At 35.9% G+C, this 21,438-nt stretch overlaps 1 protein-coding gene across 3 annotated transcripts in view; it reads right to left on the reverse strand.

Annotated features, from left to right (window-relative positions):
• Positions 1 to 1,054: 1,054 nt before the first annotated feature.
• Positions 1,055 to 21,438, reverse strand: part of LRCH1 (leucine rich repeats and calponin homology domain containing 1) — a 115,264-nt gene continuing 94,880 nt past the window's right edge. The window contains exons 17-19 of one of the 3 annotated variants that reach the window (XR_009420508.1): positions 20,788 to 20,865; positions 12,984 to 13,241; positions 1,055 to 3,661 (exon numbers count right to left, since the gene is read on the reverse strand). Coding sequence is in view for 2 of the 3 variants with exons in the window: in XM_059493528.1 (XP_059349511.1) it covers positions 3,548 to 3,661; positions 20,788 to 20,865 (192 nt within the window). In the remaining variant the exon portion in view is untranslated. The remainder of the gene's footprint in view (positions 3,662 to 12,983; positions 13,242 to 20,787; positions 20,866 to 21,438) is intronic. The other 2 variants (XM_059493528.1, XM_059493529.1) reach the window with 2 other exon arrangements.

Consider the following 21,438-nt stretch of genomic DNA (forward strand, 5'->3'; position numbering starts at 1 on the left):
ACAGATTGTTCCAGAAAGCTGCAAGTAATCACCTGTGAACTCAGCTTTCTCAGGCTCAGCTGGACCTGAATCCTTGCTCAAACCTTGGCTCACCCTTGCCAGAGGAAATGCTACCACAGATGTAGGATGGGTTTCTTTTTAGGCAATGCTGAATGATCTCCTGTGTCTCTGGTTCCTGCTAGATTCTAAGTTACAGGGAGGCTGGTGCTGTTGACAGCTTTAAATTATGCATTGATTTATATCAGTCTTGCATCTAATAATTTATGATTAAGCTTTGAAGGCTGGGAAGATACAACTGTGTGCATTGCAAGAGCTCTCCAGAAGGAAATTATTGCAGAGGGATCCTCTGCTTCCAAAATCCCCTATCAAATGTGAAAAAGGACAGCCCATAAATTCACCTGTTCACTAAGGTAAAGACACTCCATTTAGAGAAATTGGAATCTAGGAGAATCTGTACTTTGACTTCAGAACTCTGCATGGGCAAGAGAAGGCTGGATGCTGTGAGCTGCTCCTTGTTTCTGCAGCCAGGGGCAGAGCACAGCAGCTGAGCACAGCCCTGGCACACTGGGTTTTCCCCAGGGCCAAAGGCTTACTGTGTTTGCTGCTTGGATTCAGCACTCTCCAGGAATCTTCAGGTTTTATTTGCTGAAGCAGAAGGCTGCAGAACAAACTCTGCATTTCAGGAGGAGAAAAGGCTGCCCTGCAGCAGTAAAATGAACAACTCATACACCAATGTGAGCAGGAGCAAGCTGAAGGAAGGGTCTCCCCCATCTCCCTGAGCCCAGCCCAGCCCTGAGAGCAGAGGGCAGAGAATTCACTGCCACTGACTGGCAGGAGGCCTTCACAACAGCAGCAGGAAAGCTGCAGGGAGAACATTCCAGGTACCCAACATCCTACCAGCTGGATCTTATGCCCACTTTAGCTGCAAAATGCCTTTATTTGCATCACATCATCATCTTCCCCCATCCCCAAACCCATCATTTCCAGTGTTACACTCTCCAACTACCACGTCTTTTACAAGAAATCATCAGGCACAGGAATAGGCATTAAAGGGTTTCTGTAAATAATATAGTTTAATTGTAACTACAGTAAAGATTTTCTATATACATTATGTTCACTGTGGAGGGTATTACAGATTTGCCATGCATGTTTTATTGCACATATAAATATTGTACAAAGGATCATGAAGATTCTGTTTTTAGCCATACAGGTTAAGACTGCATAAAAAAAGCAGTATTACAAAATACTTAGAGCTATTTATTTACAGCCAACTTCAAGCAAATACTGAAAGACACTATCAGGAGGAAAACAAAATTTTAATTATGAAAAAACAAGATTTGTCAAAATAATAATAATTACAAAGCTTCATGATGCCATATATACATTGTAAAAAAATACTCAGGAAACCTGCATTTTTACCCTCAAGATGCAGAAATCAATATTCCTATTTTTATACTTGATCCTTGAATGCTTCTAAAATTTGATAAACTCTGACTTGAAAACTTATTTTCTTTACATTGCTCGTGCTTTTTGACAAAACAGATATTTGTGCAGCTCTGTAAAATATTAAAATACATTTTCATTTAGTGTTAAAGTGCACAGTACATTTTATAGGAAACAATATGCTAGCTGCCAATCAAATTACAATTTAAGTCTATGTTCCCTCCATAAAATAAATGGTTTTGCTTTGGTTGAAGTAACTGGATACTCCATGCATACTGTCTGGCTCATTGTCTGCGAGTCCCCTTTCCTGCTCCTCCTCACACGCTGCTGTCACTGCCTCCCAGCCCTGGAGCAAGTGGTGGTGGTGAAGTGTGTGCTGTGTGTTCAGGCACCGTCTGAAGCTCAGCAGATCTGCTGCTGAACATGGGTGGGTTTAAAGGCAGTGTCTGGGGAGGGGGCAGTGACAAGTATGCATCACTCTGCCCAAAAGCCTTCATACAACAGCTCTCTCCAAATCCTCTTGCCTAAATATTTAGTCCTCACACCCCCTTACTTCTTTTTTTTTCCACTCTACATTTCAAACTCCCTGCTTGTGTGTCCCCAGCCAGCTTCTCTTTTCACCACATGCTGCTGCCCTGTCCTGCTTGCCCAAGTCTCATCACTGGCTTCTTGTGTGAATGAAAATGGGATGTTCCAGATAGCAGAAGAATCGCTGTGCTGGAACTTTTTGATCTAAAATGAGTCATGTCTTAATAATAAAGTATGCTTTTAAAAACCTCTTTGAAAAATGTAAAGTGGTAAGAAGGAGAAGAACTTCTATTTCCTATTGCTGACGTGGAAGTAGAGGTCTGGTGCTGCAAATGTGCACTACAGAACATTGTGCTTAATTCTGTGGATACTTTTAAAGAGAAGCAGTGTACCCAGGCAGACTGGATCTGGAAGATCAGGTCTTTGAGAATGCCTTTGGCAATTTCAGTCATTATGTCTCCTCTTGAAGGAATCACTGAAGAAAACAAATTAATTTTTTGGCTACCTGGTAATCTTGTTAACATTCTTGTGCTATTTTTTACTATTTGTTCTGTAGTGCTGTAATCTTTGAAAGAAGTCAAGTTACAGTGCAAAATTACATTTCAAGACACATGATCCTAATGCACATAAATAATTTTGTTGTGGCAAAAGTTAAATGTCTTGTGCATAGCAAAATAAGCAATCAAAAATATTTTTTTCACATTTATTTTTCAAGTTTACATACTTCCTTTTGTTTTTAAACATCTATATACAAATAAAATGGGTGTGCTCTCACTTTCAGCCAATTTAGTCTATCTAGTGAGGGGAGAGGTGTTACTGGAATGTAGGAAACTCAATGGAATGCAGACAATTTTTTACCAATGTTCCACAGATTCAAGAAATAAAGAATGCCATTCCAGCTAGCTGTTCTTTTAATAGAAGCACCTATTTTGTTTGCTTTTTATCTTACATATTAGAAAATACAATTTACTGAGATCTAGAGCTACTGCACACCAAGTAGAATAAAAAATAACTAAGTATTTATATTAAAATAAAGTGTTTAACCACAAAAAAAGCAGTAATAAAATACAGTTTCCTAATTTACATTTTGCATCCAAAGGATGAATAACAACTCACTAATAAATAATATTTATATAAATATTTAATGTCTGAATATTTTTAAAAGGCAATAGCCTGAAGCAACTGCAGAAAAACCTAAGGTGGTAGCAGTCTGATTTACTCTCCCTTCTCCCTTCCCCCCAGGTGATTACAGTGATTCTTAGTTTAATAATACAAAGTATCTTGCTGCAAGACAGCTGTGTACTCCACACGATTTTAAGTGGCAGAGAGGTGTTGTTTTAGTAAGTACTGTACAAAGTGAGCTAGAAAAGCAGTGAAGTGCCAACTTCCTCTAGAAAATGTTTCTGTTCAGTTTCTGCTTTGTAGTTCGACACATATGTACAGTCTGAAACATGGGTTTAAAATCATAAGAATACTCTTGGAGTACTGGAGTTGTTTTCAATGCAGTTTGTAAAAATGGGCAGCTTTTTGATTCGTTCATGGCACAGTGTAGCTGGTAACAGCAGAGAGATTAGTTTCATGTGAATAAAGCTTGTTTCACTGTGGTTACATCTAGCAATGCTTGAACTGTTATGCTCACTTTTACCAAGCCCTTTTCTTCTAGGATGTGATGTGGTAGGCAGAGCTTCTCCTAGAAAAAGACAAAAAAGGGAGTAAAAATTAGAATATTCAATACTCACTGCAGAACCTCACTTCACATGATCACATTTGGAACACAAATTCCAGCAAGCAGGAATCATTTCCTAGTTTTAATTAAAAAGAACTTCCTGTGATTTTGACAGAAAGTCTCTGATTTTCCTCCTGCTACCCCTAAGAGTTAGTGAGAGATCTGTTAATATTCTGGGCCCCAGAAGCCAAGTTGTTCTGCAGTCATTACAGCATGTAAACAGCTAAGAGTTTGGGCCAGCAAGCACGCACCAAACTTTCACCTACGAAACAGGATAACACAGCATTTGTCCTGTTATGACATATGTGTGAGATGGGGGATGGAAGGCTGACTCTAAAAAAAAAGCAAACCAAAAAACCCCCATTCTCCCACTGAGCTCTAGACAAGGCCCAGGATATGCACCTTGAAAACTACACACTAGCACATACAGGGAAATGTGTGCAATGCTGGGCATTCAATGGCCAAGTGTTTCATCCAAGTATTGGCACCTTATTTGAAACACCTGGGAATTGACTTTATTCACCATAAGGATACAGCAGTCATGGCCAGGATGGAGCTCACTAGCTGTGCACAGAGGCTGCTATAGCAGGAGACAGGCAAGCAGGAAATACTCTATCTCCTATAAGGACAGCAAGACACCCACCCATGAATAATTAGAGAAAGTGTTAGAAAGGCAGCCTTGTATCATGACTGGCCCGCTCTTTAGAAAGTTTTTCTCAATGTTGCTGGGTATTCTTGTTAAGAAATCAATGAAATTATGAAATTGGGCAGCAGGTCTATAATAAATAAATGGAAAAGCCAGACTACATCACATAAACCATAATTACAACTGTGAGACTCACTGCCACAACATCGAAGCCAAAAGCGTAAGTGGGATGACAAAAATATACAAGTAAGAGTAAATCCAAACAGAGCTATTAAACACAAACACATGGAAACAGTGCCTGGCTCATGAAGTACTTCAGCTCTACGCCATTGCTTTAAGCATGAAAAAGGCACCATCTGTGTGATCTAACCTCTTCCTTCCCAAAACATCCATACATAACCATCAACAGACTTGGAATACTGACTTTTTGCAGAGAGGGTGGTTTTGATATTCTTACTACTGAATATCTTAGCTATTCAATAAAATTTCAGCTTTTAAAACTACTGATGCATTTGAGATTCTATTTTAATTAACTACCTGTCTTCTACTGAATATTCCTCTTGAGTCTGTAATGTAAACTAAGGGTCCTTTATTTGAATCTTTATACAATTTATGGTCCTTTTCCACACTTCCTCATACTGATTACTTCCTCAATTTAAACCTCTCTGATCTCTTCAACCTCTCCTCTCATGACACATTTTTTCAGTTCTAGTCCCTTCCTTGGCTCCTGTGGACCTTACAACTAAATACAATGGAACTGGTACACAGAAGAACAATTCATACAGTCTTTACTATGTTATGCACCTATGTTTAAATATTTTTCTCTCCTTCACTCTAATCCAGTCCTTGCTCAGGAGACCTCCTCCAGTGGGCCACAGCTGCAGAAAAGTATCAGCACTAAACAGCTGTTCCACTACTTCTGATGTTTATAACTTTCTTTTGTTAACAAATATTTCCCTTATGCATAAAACATACTTACTAACTACCTGAAGAGCCAAACTTCATTTACAATGACAGCATCTGATACTGGTAACTGTAATTTATCTGTATTTTGTTTACATTTTATATTTACTACTGAAGCTGTTTTAGTATTTATTATTTTATGTTTGAAAGATTTATTTAAGACCCAAGAAACATCTTCAAACAGATAATTTTCAGGGAGCTTGGCTGAGTAGTTCTGCAGGAGATGGACAACATACATTTCCCACATGGAAGAGAGTATATATAGTAATATTCTTGCTAACACTGAGTTACTGCTTCCATTGAGTTTGTGGATTCTGAGTCACATTAATCAAACTATTGTGGCAACAGCCTCCTGCTCCTGTCAGCCACTCTGCCCCTCCCTGCTGCAACTATTTGTCCAGTCAGGCCAAGGAACTACCCCCATCTTGCAGCCATTCCAGGTCATCAGCCATATTTCCATTCCAAACCTACCTACCATAAACTGATCCTTTAAATAAAGACAGTGAGTCAGCCGTTCATTCTTGTTTGTTCTTCTGATTGAAATATTGACCTGCAAGCTTTCAGAGATGGTTCCCCCCAACTTTTATTCCTCTAAAACATAGTGTCTTTTCCAGAAAATCATATAGTTTAGGATGCAAACTCCTAAACTGATACTGATTAGCTCTGGAGTAGTTACATAAGAAGGTAGATACAGTGATATCAAATAAAAGGGAGAAAAAAACCACCCAATACTCTTCTACTTCAAAGGTGTGATTTCTACCAGACATTTTAGCAATCTACTGTCCTGGGAGCCAGTTCATCTAGAAATCCACAATGCTCTAATTTAATTTTTTTTTTAAAAGGAACCATATTAATTTTATTTGAGAATACAAATCAGACACCTGAAGTGAAATGTTATTCTTTCCACACTCTTCTACTTCTTTTCATGGTCCTTGCAGAGTAGGCTCTTGTTTCACAGATTTGGTGGCCCTTAGCATGCCAATATTTCATTATTCTTCCAGGCTAGACAAAAGGCATTTAATAAGAAGGCCTGCTGAATCCAGTATCTGAAAACTAAGGTACTGGCATTACAAGGCTGAAGGGTATGGGCTGAACCCAAAATCCCAACACTAAGAAAACCTAACTTGCTAGATATTTATGTTTGAAAATATTCTGCATTTTGCTACTGAAGTCAAATTTGCTTAATCCACCAGCGTTAAAGAATGTTTACTTAGAAAAATTTAAATTCCAAACCCACCGTTTTTGTGGCACCTTGTAGCACTCACTGAGCTGTTCTGTCATGCTGTCTTGCTAGGATTTTTGCAGTTGCTTGTAAGCACATTTGTACTTAAAGCATAAGGGAATGCATGCCCTATTTCCTCTAAAAAACCCATCCAATATGTTTTTTTTCTGTTTTTAAAGGCAAGCATTATCTAATTATTTTAAAGACAGCAGAGTAATTTAGTTTGTATGAAGCAACCTCTCTCTACCTGCTGAATTTACAAGATGCATACTCCAATCAGGAGAGCTGTTCTAGGAGGTCTGTAAAAAAATAGGAACATACAACTGTGTTGTAGGAGTGAAAAGTTTCCCACCACGTAAGTTTTTTATGTACCATTCTATGCCAGTGGTCAAAACATATATACTTGACAGCCTTCTCTTATGAAGCACGCTTGGCTCTTATTTTATAATTCTGCAGCTAAACACATGGCTACAATGAACTTTCCAAACTTGACAATGAGACCGATGCCATCGCCTAAAAATGACAAGCTCCTCTTAATGTGTCACAAATCAGTTCTGATATGTAAGCCCTAAACACTATTTTAAAAGCTTTGTAAATGGCTCTCATCAACTCTGTCTCCCACACTTTTCAAAACAGAGTTTTTGAGTCACATTTTTACTTCTCAGACTAAGAAAAGGCAAATCCTGCCAAGGATGGAATCCAAAGCACAAACAACAGCTTTCCATAGCAGCAGTACCATCCCAGGTGTCTCTGTACTTAAGTTCAGCTGCTGTCATGCTTTCCATGCTCTGCCTCATTCCCTCACCAGATACAACTGCTCTCTGGAAACCACCAACAGCAAAGCTGCGAAGCTGCAAGCCATGGAGATTTCAAAGCTTTCCTGAAATCCTAGCATTTTGAAGCAAATGCCTGGCCAAGCAAGAGGAGAACCTGCCCCTGACTCTGAGGAGACTCCACTCACTTCTCCCCACATTAAATACAATTCTTGTCCCAATTACAATAGATGTAAACACATAGCATTTCTGTGTAGAGATGTGAACTCTCTCTCTAAAAACACCCCTGTTGAAACCATCACTGAACAAACTCCAAAAGAACAGATGGAAGAAGTGGATACTAATTCTACAGACAGCCTAAAACAATTGTGGTGGGAAGGGCTGCCACTCCTCATAGCAGCACCAATCCCTCTATTCTCTATCCACTACACAAATGAAAATCTATTATATTTTTACTGCCTTTTTTCTCTCTAGGAACACAAAGGAACTTATATTACTTGTTGCAAGCAAACCACCTTCTTCAGACACACATTTTCAATGGACAAAGATGTCTTCAAACTCATAATGAAGCAAAAGAACAAAGTCCTCCTGAAGGAAAAAATGTGAAGTGCACAAAAAGGAGGCAGCAGCAGGAGGCTGAATCACAAAGCAGCACAAAGAGACAGTACCACAGATGTACACACAAATGTGCACGTGTGCATGTGCTTGCCACAGCAAGCCTCTAATCCTGGAACAAATATCTGATTTAGGATAGAAGTCAGGACTACACAATGACACTAGTCCCTCAAAAACATGTGACACACTTCACAGACATATCTATTTTTATTTGACACTAGATGACTTCAAAGTCAAGACAACTGTTTGAATTAGTTTATGGCAGGGCAAGCAGCTTGGCAATTCAAACACAGTAAGCATTTATAAAAAAGACATTGCTGCCATAATGCCAGATTGGTAAGGGGTAAAATGACCACATCATGATAAGAGCAAGGCCCAACTGTCTGCATTTGTTAGTAAAAATACAGAGGAAAGGAATCCCATGATTCAGCAAGAGCCTTTCTCTTTCTTCCTTGTATTTGTAGAATGTGAGATTTCAGATCTACAGGGGAAAAATATTCATAAAACAATGAATATTGGAATGTGCAATTTCTCAAAGTACATATTAAAAAACCTAAGTCCATGTAATATCCATGATTTCATGTTTGAAGCCAACTATTTTGAAGTGGGGAGTCAATAAAAGAAACTTCAGGGCATTACGATTAAGCAAACTTATGTCCAATATACACAACCTTTGCATTTTTTTAGGACAAAACTAATTTTCTTTCTAAAGTTCAGAAAAGAAAGTTATAGCAAATATTTACTTTTTCATATATCTAAGGCAATTTAAAATCATGTCCTTTTAGATATTTTTCCTTTTCCACTATTACTGTTGATGTTTGTATATGCCCAGATGCCCTGAACTACCATTTCAAGTAAAAATGAACAGAGGTATAAAAAAGCACAGTAATTCACGCCACACTGCAGCTGCAAAATCATGTATTTGGAGTCATAGCCAGCTAGACATCTACATGGATGCATCTTCTGCACATCCAATAAATTGGATATTTGCAAAACTGTAATTGCTGATGATGGGCTTTGGATTCTTCAATAAATTATGACATTGAGCCATAAAGTTTAAAAGTAGACCACGTCATTTTATAAAATCCCTCACAGTTTTATTCTAACAAGCTTAGAAAACAGCGAGCTGAAACTACAAGGAACAAAAATCTTAATAAAGACAAGACACACATGAAACAGTAAGAGAAAACACAGTCTTAAAAGGGAAATACCAATTATACCAAAAAGTTACATATTAAATTCTGAGAAAGTGACGAGTGCTTTGTATCATCAAAGCAGCATACATCATTATCTTACAGTATTTTTCTACTGCTCTTTCTGCATAATACAGCTTGTGTTATAGAAATGAAGGAAATGGCAAAGGTTCACAAAACCAGCTGTATCATTTTTGTCTCAACTTGCATGTATGACTGGGATTTTTGGGGTTTTTTTGTAACAGGAGAAAAATTTTTGTGAAAAACAATGACATGGCAATTCTTTGGTAACTTATTAATGTATACTGAGTAGAAACCCTATTGAATATTTGCTCACATCTAATTCAGTCCCCATTCACTAAAAGTTCAACTTTCAGAACACTTATTAGGAGCACAATGGGATCTATATACCCCTTTCAGCTATAAAAATTTGTTAATTTGTAAAAGGCATTTAAAGGACTACTACACTGCATTACACTGCACTTGAAAAATATTTTTTTTTCTGTATCAAGGAAAAAGCCAAATTCTCACATGAAAATGCCACTTGTGATCCAATGCAAACAAATTTTGCCTGCAAGAATATCCACTACAAGTTGTATTCATTATTTTATTGCAGTATGGATGAGATGACCTCCACAGGACATGAGAGTATGATGGGCACAGTACAGACTGGAAACCCATTTATTAGGATGTCATGGTTTGAAAATCTCTGACGATCACCACAATGCAAAAAAAATGAATGGGAAAAGAAACAGAGGAGCAAATATAATTAATGTTATTAATGAATATTAGGGTGAACTACAGAGCACTTTTTTTTTTTTAACTCAAGGTGATCAACCTTATTATGTAACTAGCAATGAGCAGTAAGTACCAATTATATCTAACTGGGTATCTCAATATTGACATCTCCTCAAAGGTGAGGAACCATCAAAGAGTTGAACTGTTTGGTTCACAAGTACTAAAGCCACAGAACAGCAGCACAGAAGTGGGACTCTGAATTTAGCAAAAAACCTATTAGAGTAGATTAAAGATGTTTTAGTTTCCAGTTCCTCATTTAGTGTAGGAATTATTGACTTCAAAGATGGAAAGGCAGATATTTTTTCATATTTGCATTACATTTGAAATATATTTTGAAAAACTTTACTATATTCAGAAAATGTAAGGGTAATTTCACTACTTCTTTCCCTGTAAGATTTATAGATATTTGGAAGTGTAATCAATAACAACACCCAAAAAATATCAAACTGGATAAGTTTCATGTATATTAGCACACCTGTGCTTGTCCTGAACTGAGTATGTTTGGTGTTTTTCACCATCTGTTTTTGCCATCTCTAACTACCAGAAACTGCACATAATGCTACACTTCAAATACCAGATATTGTCATAGCAGAGAACACACAGAAAATGGTCCCTAAGTGATGACTGTGTTTGCATGGTAAGCATATACAAAGTTAGGACTTCAGACAAATTTGAGAGTTAAGTGTCACTGGGGCACATTCACTTGATCAACACTGGCACAACAGTAGTTCAGTTTCCAGCCCAGTGTCTACTCTGATAAAGCATTCAACCACTGAAGACATGAACTTCCATTTCTGCACACTGAAAATGCAAAACACACTGATTACTCCTCTTACTGCCCTCCAAACTATTGGATACCGTGGATAATCAGATGTGTTATTAGACAGAGACAGATGTGTATTACAGGATGGCAGCAAAACCTTTCTCCACATGATTTTCTCATTTGAAAAGATGTACTCATACATTCAGCTCAGCACTATATAAGGAGGGTACAACACAAACCATCGACAGGAGACCTGTTTACCACTTATGGGAGCAATAGCAAAACCCCAACCCTATAGAAGACATCACTTCTGTCTCAAATGTCAACACTGGACTATAAACAAACATATTAGTAGATTCTGAACTGATTCAAGCCATATGTCACTCAGTTTAATCAGAAAAGCAAAATAATTAGAACAAGACAACAAAAAAATCAAAGCAAAGATCTGCTCAAAGTGAAAGCTTAAATGTCAAGCTGTGATTGAATAAACAAGTGTCTGGTGTTGGAATTGCTGAGATTAGGCTCACAGTTAGAAGACAGGCCTGTGCAGGATGAAGGCACAAGTCTACAGATACATACCAAATAAAAAGCTTAGATGCACTCACTGAACTCTCGCTTTGTCACAGATGACACTCTTTACAATAAAGTTGTTATATGTATGCACCGGAAGCTGCCACACCAAACCCTTTAAAAATTTTGATTTATCCATCATCAGAAACTAATTTTTCCATTGTAAAATATATATCTAATACACTTGCCAATTTTTATGTATATCTGTCTATATCTATCTACATATTTAAGCCACAGAAACCAGGAATAGAACTGCACTTAGAAGTTTTTAAATAAAATTTTACAAGTATCTGTGGAGTGGGAATATTTAGAGAGCAGCATTAAATAAAAACCGTATGGCCAGAATAATCAGTAACACACAAATTCTTATCCTAGTTATATGCTAAAAGTCTATTACTTATTTTATTATATACTAGATGGGGGGAAATGAATGCATGTATTTACAAGACACAAAACTGAGGTCCTTTGGTTAGCTAGCCTGAATTACAAATTTAGGCAACAGCATCTAGGCCAATATTGCAATGCCGATATAGGTTTATTCTTGAGGGCTTGCATTTTTCAATAAATCTTAATTTGTCAAATTAAAATAAATAATTAATATTATTAATTATAAATTTAAATAATAAATACATTTAAATTTCAATCAAATTAATATTTCATGTCAATAAGGAGAAAACCCCAAAATTGTCTTACTTTAAGTTTAGAGTAGATGAACAGAACCCAGAACTGGTAGGGAAATAGAAGTCATCAGTCCAGCAGTCTAACCACAGGCAGAGTTCAAACATACCAAAATAGTTCCTGCCTAATGTACGTCTAAACTGCTCTTTAAAACTTTGTAGGATGGAAAAGTTAGAGTCTTCCCAGAGGATCCATTTTCCTAGCTATATTGTCTTTGCTCCATTGGTCAGACAAACAAACAAACAAACAAACAGTATCTGCATGTTCACAGGTGATGAAACAGAGAAGATAATGATGGGACTTGCTTGATGCCACACTAAAGAATGGCAGGTCAAGGAATCTAATAGCTTATTCCCAAACTGTGTCACTGTACTGCATGACCTTCATCCTGAAACATTCTAAAGTCTTGCTCATATCCACTGCTAATTTACAGTCGCCTTTGGGGACTAATGTAGCAAGTGTTTAAAAGGACTCCAACACTGTTTTGTGTGACAGAAGAAAAAGATTATTCTATCATAGGAAAACATAACTACTCCAGTATGGAATTTAATCAGAACAGTAGAGATGAACAAGAATCTTTAAAGTTACAGTACTCTTGTTAATATATAAGACTTTTTAAAAAATCACAGTAATTTGAAAAATAGCTCTCCAAGTGCTCTTAACATAGTATGTGCAGCGATAATTGGCACCCACTCCGAAAATACTATCACCTGCTGAAAGTTCCACCTGAAACTGCTTCAGTATCTGCAGCATTCTTGCATTTTCACAAAAAGTAAGAGGCTTAGCTCTATTTAGCTTGTGATACATATCTAGCCTGCACCCAAATATGGAATAAGAGGAGCTTCACTGCTTCAACACATTTAGTGAGTAGTCTAGGCAACATGAAAGAAAAGCTATAAATAAGGAGATACATAAGTTCTTAAACTACAGCTGGAGGGGATAGAAGACATGGGACTAGCCTTCAGGATGCTACTCCTCTCTTCTATTTCAAGAGATTAGTAAAGATATTACAAGGAAGCAAGGGAAAGGGAGAAGTTTGAAAGGCAAAGGAAGGAAATTAAGTACCTGTAATTTTTCAGAGACAAAGCAGAAAGTTTGTGCGCACATGCGAACAGGTTATGCTGTTAGCAAATTCCAGTGATAAGTTATATACATCAAGACTATAAAAAGTATATGGAAAAGACAAAAGCCTAATAGATCCCAGGAGCGAAAAGTAGAAGTTGATTGTGGGGGTTTCTCCCCGAGGGCGAGCAGAGTGTCAACAGTCTTTCGAATGTGATGAATATCCGACTGCAGGATGTCATACGGAGAGCAGAGGTCAGCCTATCCCGAAGGGCAGCCATTAGAACAGAAAAAGAGTGCAAAAAATTAAAAATACAAAAATAGAAAGATATTGATAAATAAATTATCACAATATTCTAGCATAAACATGTAGGAATAGTTTCTTCCTAGTGTTGCCTTAGTCACTAGACATCCCAGCTTTCTTTTATTTCCTCTAAATACTGAATCTATCATATAACATCAGAATGTTAAGATAGAAGAGCTCAAGTCTTCTAATCCTTCCAAAATTGTGCCCAAGTTCACAAGGGTTAGGAAGTGCACGTGATCCGCTCGTTCCAATAAGGTCTGCACACCTTTGTCCATCTGGACCTTATTGAAATGCTTAAATGGAACCAACTGAAAAAACTAACTTAAAAATAGCAAAGAGTGGGTTAGAAAGCTGTTAAAAGCACAAGCAGCAGCAATATGAAGTCTAAAGAAAAAGTACTTACAGAAATCATTAGAAGTACGCAAAATTCTCTAATATAGTAATCTAAACTTGGTATTCAAATATCACCTCAAATGATACCCAGGGATAGGAAATCAAAAAAGCATCGTAGCACTAACTATACTTAATTTTAGTAAAGTTTCTAAACTGAAGCATTGGACACTAAATTTCTTACATAGCATTTTTTAAATTATTAGCGGGTTAGATTCCCATACATTTTTTGGAAAGTATCAATGACTTGATGTGGCAACTTACTCTGGACTAGCTATACAATATGAGGTGAAATATGTAATAGTACCAATATATTCACATAATATTTAACATTTAAATCAAACCAAGCAACACTAGTACTTTGAAAATGCAATCTAAGATACCATTTTACATTGTAAATAAGGCCTTACTGAGATAATGAATACTTACTGAACAAAATTACATGCAATAAGAATTTGAAAGAACACTGCTCCTGTGGAAGCTTTTCAGTGCCACTTCCTTAATGAACTGACAGTACACCAAATAAACCAAGACATGGAAGTTCAATGTCTGTTTTCTGTTAGTGCAAAGTTTCAAGCTCTAGTTTGAAATGATTTAAACTTGAAAATATTTTAAATGCCTTTCTATCCTGAAAAGTGGCTAGTGAAACTGTAAGTCAGGACTGTCATTTATACACAAATTAAATAGTGACACTTGTTTTTTTCTTTTTTTTTTTTTGTTTTATTTTTGCTTACCATGAGTGGTTCTAGCTTTACCAGGAGTCAAAAGCTGCAAAATTGTGTTACTTAGGCCAGCAGATACAGAGCAGAGAACCAACCTGCCTAGCAACAGCACTTTTTTTGCAGTCCTTTTTCAGAATTTTTTTAACTCAAAACTCTAATGTGATAATAAACTTCAGAGCAATTCTGTTATTTTTTAGAGTATGAAAACTCACAGACAGCACAAAAACATGCTGATCTTGTTTAAAAACGGGATAGATGTAGTACTGTATTTGAGTACACCTACATCCACAAGCTGCTTACCACAGAAACAAGTTTTAATGCAAACTATTCGTGACTACCAACCACATAATATACTGTGTTTATACCAAAGACACCAATAAACTCAGTAAATGCTGGATTAATTTTGGAACAACATCCAAGACTCAATTCCTACGTACTGCAAATACATATCAAAAGTAAATATCTAAGATACGTCCAATTTATATTTTAAAAATAAAATGCCAGACCTTTATATCAAGGACCTTTAAAAATTTTTGTCCAAAAAAACCCCAAAACAATGCCAACAGTACCTACTGCAGTCAAATGGAAAAGGGAGGAATTTCAGACTTTAGAGACTGTGAGATGGTCATAGGTTGACTGTTTACAGATACTGATGAAGTTGCTAACCCAAGATTAACATCCTAAGCAGCATAAGGAGAAGCCAAAGCGTACAAAAACAGCCAACACATGCAGAAGAAACTTTCTACAGAAACTGCCATGATGTGTTTTAGTTAAATTTAGTGAAACTTGGGGAAGACTTAGGAATATCTATTTTTGTGTGTTCTGTGATGATGGATAACTTGGTGTTATATTCACACCTTATAATGTAAAATATTTCTACTTTATGTATTTTAGATTTGTCGATGAAAAATATATAGCTTTTCTAAAACAGTAGATGTATTTCCACTTACTGCACTGATCTTGTGCAATAAAAATACAAAACTAAAACATGACATCATGAAATAGTGTAAAAGCACATGACCTCCGTACAAAGTCTCAAAGATAATCACTCATCCACCCATCTATGACAAATACTGCCCCTCTCATTTAGGGGATTGAAATTATTGCTAGTAAGAATGACAAAGATACACCTATTTAATAATTACATTTATGGACTGACGTTACATTTACGAAGCTGTATGATTAAATCATAGAGCTATCAATCATGCACACAGAATAAACACAGTAAGACAGAAATACGACGGCAAAAGCATAACCAGGTGTTTGCGTGCACAAACCACCCTCATTCTGCATGCCCCTGCAGTAACTGAAAACAGAGAGCATTTCAGAACTGACCTCCTCGCATCTACACTCTGGTAAAAAAAGTCAAGAGTAAGCTTGCAGAAGTGCATTAAAGAAAGAAATCTCTAGTGCATATGCACTGTACTCAAAACATAAATGAAAGGAAGCTCAGAACTCTGATTTCAGGATTGTAATTGAGAGTGTATTGAATCACTTAACTCCATACCATAGGCCACACAGTGTCCATTACAGAGTCCAGAGGGAAAAGGTGGAGAAATGAGTCGTACCTGATAAACTTACTGCAACTTCATGGATGTCTCATGATGAAACTATGGAGAAGTAACTGATTACGTGAAGTGATTAGAAAACAAGCATAAGTGGCAATGATAATATACCTTGCATTAAACTGAAAAACATGATTACCAGTTGAACAACTAACATGTGGATAGAAGGTAAAAAACACTTGGCAGTCACTGCCGGGCTGCCTCCTTTGTTTTGTTATTTTTAGAATACAAAAGCCTCCTGTTATGTTTTTCTTTATTATCGTTTTACTTAATTTGCAATTCCTACACTAACTCAAGTCACACTGGTTTTTAGAATAATCCTGTCTGACATTGCCACATAGTGAATCTCATTATCAGAGGAGAGCCTGATACATAGTATTAGGTCCCATTTGCAGGACTAAAGTCACTCTGAAGGGGCACAGATAAACCTTTTGTAGTCTGCATCTTTGTACAATGATGTGAGATCCAAAAAGCCATTCCTTATCATCACTCTCTTTTCTGCTCAATATGTTTACACAATGTAAATGACTGAAAATTTAAGAGATATGGTAGAAGTCCCTCATACCTACCCAAGGTATTATTTGTCATACCAAATCATGCTGCACACTGCTGATGTGCTGGAACACAGACACTGGAACATTTGACTGTGAAAGATTTCATTTTATCACTACATTTTACAAATAGAAATTACCATTCTATTAGTAATCATGATAACTTCAGTCTATCTTTATTTTTAAATAGATAGACTGTATGATGATCAATACAGTATGTTATGTGGGGAAGTATTTATTTTCCTTTTAAAAAGATAAATTGTACTTTTCTGACCTGACCCCAATAAAGAGTCAAAATATGCTTCTTAAGATATTACATTAGTGTAAGCTGAATACTATAAAAATTAATTCCTGTCTTTGTAAAAAGCTAATTTCACAGACATTGAAAAGACTACATTTTCTTTTTCAAAAAATGCTTAAAAGATCCTACTTCTGATACCCCTTATTTGTTCATAACTGAGAACCAGAAAATATGTAGACCAAAACTTGTAACTTTTGTCTTTCACACATATTGCATGTACAGCTTTGTTTTGGTCTAAATCTTACTTATAGTAAAGTATCATTCAACCCACCACAAATCAATTTTTAACTTTTGAAAGGACTACGGATTCACACTACTGAAATTGCATAACACCCTGTAATATGGATTACCAGGAATAACAGCTACCAAGAATAAAAGCTCAAGTTTAATTGAGTTATTAATTTGCAGGTTGAAATAGGAAAGTCTACGTCCTTACTCCTAGTATGAATACTGATTTTGCAATGACAAGTTGAAGAAAACTGCGTTAATATTTTTGCCTTTATTTACATATATAGTTACTGGTTTTATGAAAGAGTAGTTGTAAACAAAATACTTCCATAACTTCACGTACAAGGTAATGTGATGATAATTCACTCTTCTGACAATTTTTAGTATCTTTGGCATGAGATGTCATTAGGAAGAGTAAAACTGCAATAGAATCATTACATTTGACACTTTCGGGGCCACGCTGCCATGCAAAAGAGAAGTAAAAAATCCAGCTTTATTTTTCAAACCCACAAAGTGTGAGAGGGTGGGTGCAACATGGATGAACTGAGTTAGCAGTGAGGGTGGTATTATTTGTGGGCTCACATGACATTAACAATGTTAAGTCCAGTGAATGGCACAATCCAAGTACTGTATGTCACTGAAAAGTGCAGCAGGGCCTCAGCCCTGCTGAGGTAAATCAGATAATTTGATGGGTTTTAGTTAACAATGTAAAATAAAGTATTCTTTAGCAATTTTCTAAGAAACAAGAATTGAACCTTTTTGTAACACAACTCCTGAGGGACACAGCAGACATTTTCTGAATCTTCATACTTTCATATACTTACCTGCCAACATCCCTTTCTCACATCAAACAAAAAGGTTGTTTTGTCTCAAAAAGTGATTTAAAAGGTTCACTGATACGGTGCTACAGCAAAGCCTAGTAGCAAAATTGGACACAATTTGATTGTTTTGCAATTCTCACACTTTTAACAGCCTCCTGGTGCAGCCAGAGCATTGCTATTTAGTTTCTTATTAAGGGTCAGACTTCAAACCTCCCTCTTGTGTGTGATCCAGCACATTCCTTCTGCATGCAGTCAAAAGCATCATGTGGCTGTTCACAGAAATCAATTTCAATGTGTGCCCCACTGTATTGGAACTCTCACCTGGCAGATAATGGCTTTCAGAGTCTTCTACATACCAGTCATGATAAAGAGACAAGGATGTTCCTCAATTTTGTATTTGCAACTCTTTGGTCAAGATGCCAAATACTCAGTGTGACACATTTAGATAGCAGCTGCATTGTTCTACATCTGTATGAAACTTCCCAGGATCATTCTGGGAAAGTAATTTTGATCCAAGAATTGAATGCTGAAAACCACAGAAGTAAGAGACCATGCACATCAGCACAGCACAGCAATTACTTAGCTATTTTCTTATTTTCATTTTACATGACTAAACAGGAAATTATTCCAAACCTGTGGAGTTCAAGAAACAGAATATACTCTATTCCTTAAATAACTGAAAACAAACCAACACAAATTATGACCATTTAAAAGCCTTTTCAAACCCATGGAGCAGAATTTCAAGTCAATTCTCAGGAACTAGACATGGGCATAAGTACCACAGAAAAGCCCAATACCTACAGGTATATAAGGACTCAAAAGTAGAACCCATCACTTTCCCACATAAGGTGCTTGTTTTAAAAAAAAAAGGCACTTCTTTTCCTGGTTTCTCCAGAGATAGCTAGGTACTGCACAGCTCATCCATCTGAAGCAGCATGAGCATGCCATCTGTAGTTCTTTAAAAACTTTGACAGCTGACTGCCATACTCACTATTACACAACTTTGCATTCCTAATCCATGTCCCTGGAACACACAGCAAAGTTCTAGTAGCATCTACTAGCTAGTTCCACAACACAATGTGTTCTCACAAAATATAGCAAATTTTGTAAACATACATTTGCAAATTACCAATGGCTAATAAAAAAGAATATGCTCAGGGTACTTAAAACCTATTGTAAGTTTACAATTGCAAGCAGTTAATTTAATATTTAAGTGAATGAGTTTTTCCCTTCAAGAGAAGTTAAAGCTTGTTTAGATACATAAAGATGGTTAGTTTACAAATCAGACCGGTAAGATGTGGCTTTGAGCCCAAGCCTCCATGCAACTCTTCAACAAATAAACTTTAATAAAATTGTAAAAATCCAAAAGAATTCAATAGTAATTTTGATAAAAGGATTAAAAAGGAGGGGTAATAAATATATATATGGAAATGCCTATTCACAAAATATGAAGAAGATATTTCTCCAGAGAGCTTACTTAGAGAAATCCAGAAACAAAAAGAAGGAAAGCTTTCTGAAAGATCTCAGAGCAGCAATGAAAACAGATCTTTGCCTTTTCTTTCCCAAAAGGCTACAGTCAAGAAAATTTGACTTGTATTCTATTCACTGATGATTTATGATATATCAGAAAAATTTTGGGGCTGCTTAAAAAATGCTTCATGTCTAGAAGTCCACAACAACAAGATTTTCATCTTCTCTGAAGTGAAATTTTACCTTTAATTTGAAATCATTCTAACATAATAAGTTATGTAACTACAAGAACTAAATGAACCATTACAGCTTAAGAGCCATTTCACTGAATTGTCAAATTAAATTTATGATGAACCATTCATTGGCACTGTAAGAAAGTCTCCCCCTCAAAATTCCTACAAATAGCAAAAATTATCTGTCACTTTTGCTGTCCTCCAAATCAAGTGCTAAAATATAGATAAAACAAAGAATTGACACTATAATTCTTTCTCAATGTGAAATCTTGCATTACCATCTGCTCCCCAAGGGGATGGTGGTGGAAATCACACAAAATATCTTTACATTTCAGCATTCTTGAAACAGACAAAAAAGAACTCAGCCTTAGTTATACTGTCATATGTAGGCACCAGTGAAAATACATAATGTAATTTTCCTGTGTTCAGTTTAAAATGACCTTATATAACCTTTACCTTCTTTTGAGGGTCACGTATTTGAAATTTAACTTTTTCTAATAGATTCTTCTAAAGCATAAGGAAGTCTTTGAAATAATCCCAATGCAACTGCAGTATTCATTACATTAGTTATGAAGATGAAAATAAATTACATGATGAGTGATACCATTCTTAAATGAAAATCAGAATTACCAAGCACTGCAATTTCCCTGTCTCCAACTACTGAAATACTTATAACTACATGATAGAATCTTACACATACGTGCTTTCCATACTTAACATACAATGCTTTTCTTCAAATCGCTGTAGAAATATTTCAATACAAGAGATGAGTCTGTTATTAGTCATCAATGCATAGAGTACTTAACATTGTAAAAAATGGAAATATTGCAAAAAAAAGTAAAAATTAAGAAGGATGAAGTTCATATTCTAAAAGCATGAGGTAAAAATGCAGTTATGTTGTACAATGAAAAAAAATTAGCAAGCTTTTGGCTACTTACAGAATACACTATTATAATTCCTTATTTATTTTTCATAGCAAAAAAGATATATTAGAGATAATAGTGAATTACTCTTTTGAGACAACACCTGCAATTTTTAAGTGCTATGAAATAAGCCACTTAAATGCACTAAAGTAGTATTAAATCACATTATTTAGCTCAGTTTTTAAATTCTGTCTTTATTGCTAAAAACCTGTAGTGCATAAAATTATCATTCAGCTTTCATTTAATTAATGTGTTTTCATTTTTGAACATCTAGAAATGACAGTCAATTAAATTACCTCTGGTATCCCCAGTTTTCTACATGCATCCAAAAAGTTTTCCACGTTTCTCCTGCATTTGGCCATGCTAAGTTTAGGCTGTAGAACAGAAAAAAAATGGTCTATGGCTAAAGAAGTCATGAAGAACAGACTTAACTGTAATTAACAGGGTCACACCTTTAAAATTTTTTATGTAGCTCACAAATTTATAGTAGCTATACATTATATTAATGTCCCAGAAGTATTAATGTCTCATTACTTTAGAATCTCAAACATTTCTACAATTTGTCTCACTCAGAACTATTTACCAAATACTTACAAAAGTATCATGTTACCAAAAAGAAAAACCAAAACCCAAACTCCTCACTATTTTAGTTTCTAATTTTATCAGATGTGAAACAATTGTAATTCCTGAATATTCACTTAAACCAAGAATTCACTGCAGTAGCAAGGAATTCAAAGAACTGATTTTCCAGGCTAAAGTAATTTGAAGGCTGTTTCAAGGAAGAGAATATCAATATAAAGTTGAAACAAAATGAAAAAAAAAATTAAAATATGTGCCTTTTGTTACAGAAAATACCACAAGATATTTATTTTTCAAAATCAGCATGAGAAGTTTTTACACCAGATATTCAAGTTTGCAAATTTTGGCAATGTTATATTTTTACCAAA

This window comes from Ammospiza nelsoni, chromosome 2 (genome assembly GCF_027579445.1).
Source record: "Ammospiza nelsoni isolate bAmmNel1 chromosome 2, bAmmNel1.pri, whole genome shotgun sequence".
Lineage (NCBI taxonomy): Eukaryota > Metazoa > Chordata > Aves > Passeriformes > Passerellidae > Ammospiza > Ammospiza nelsoni.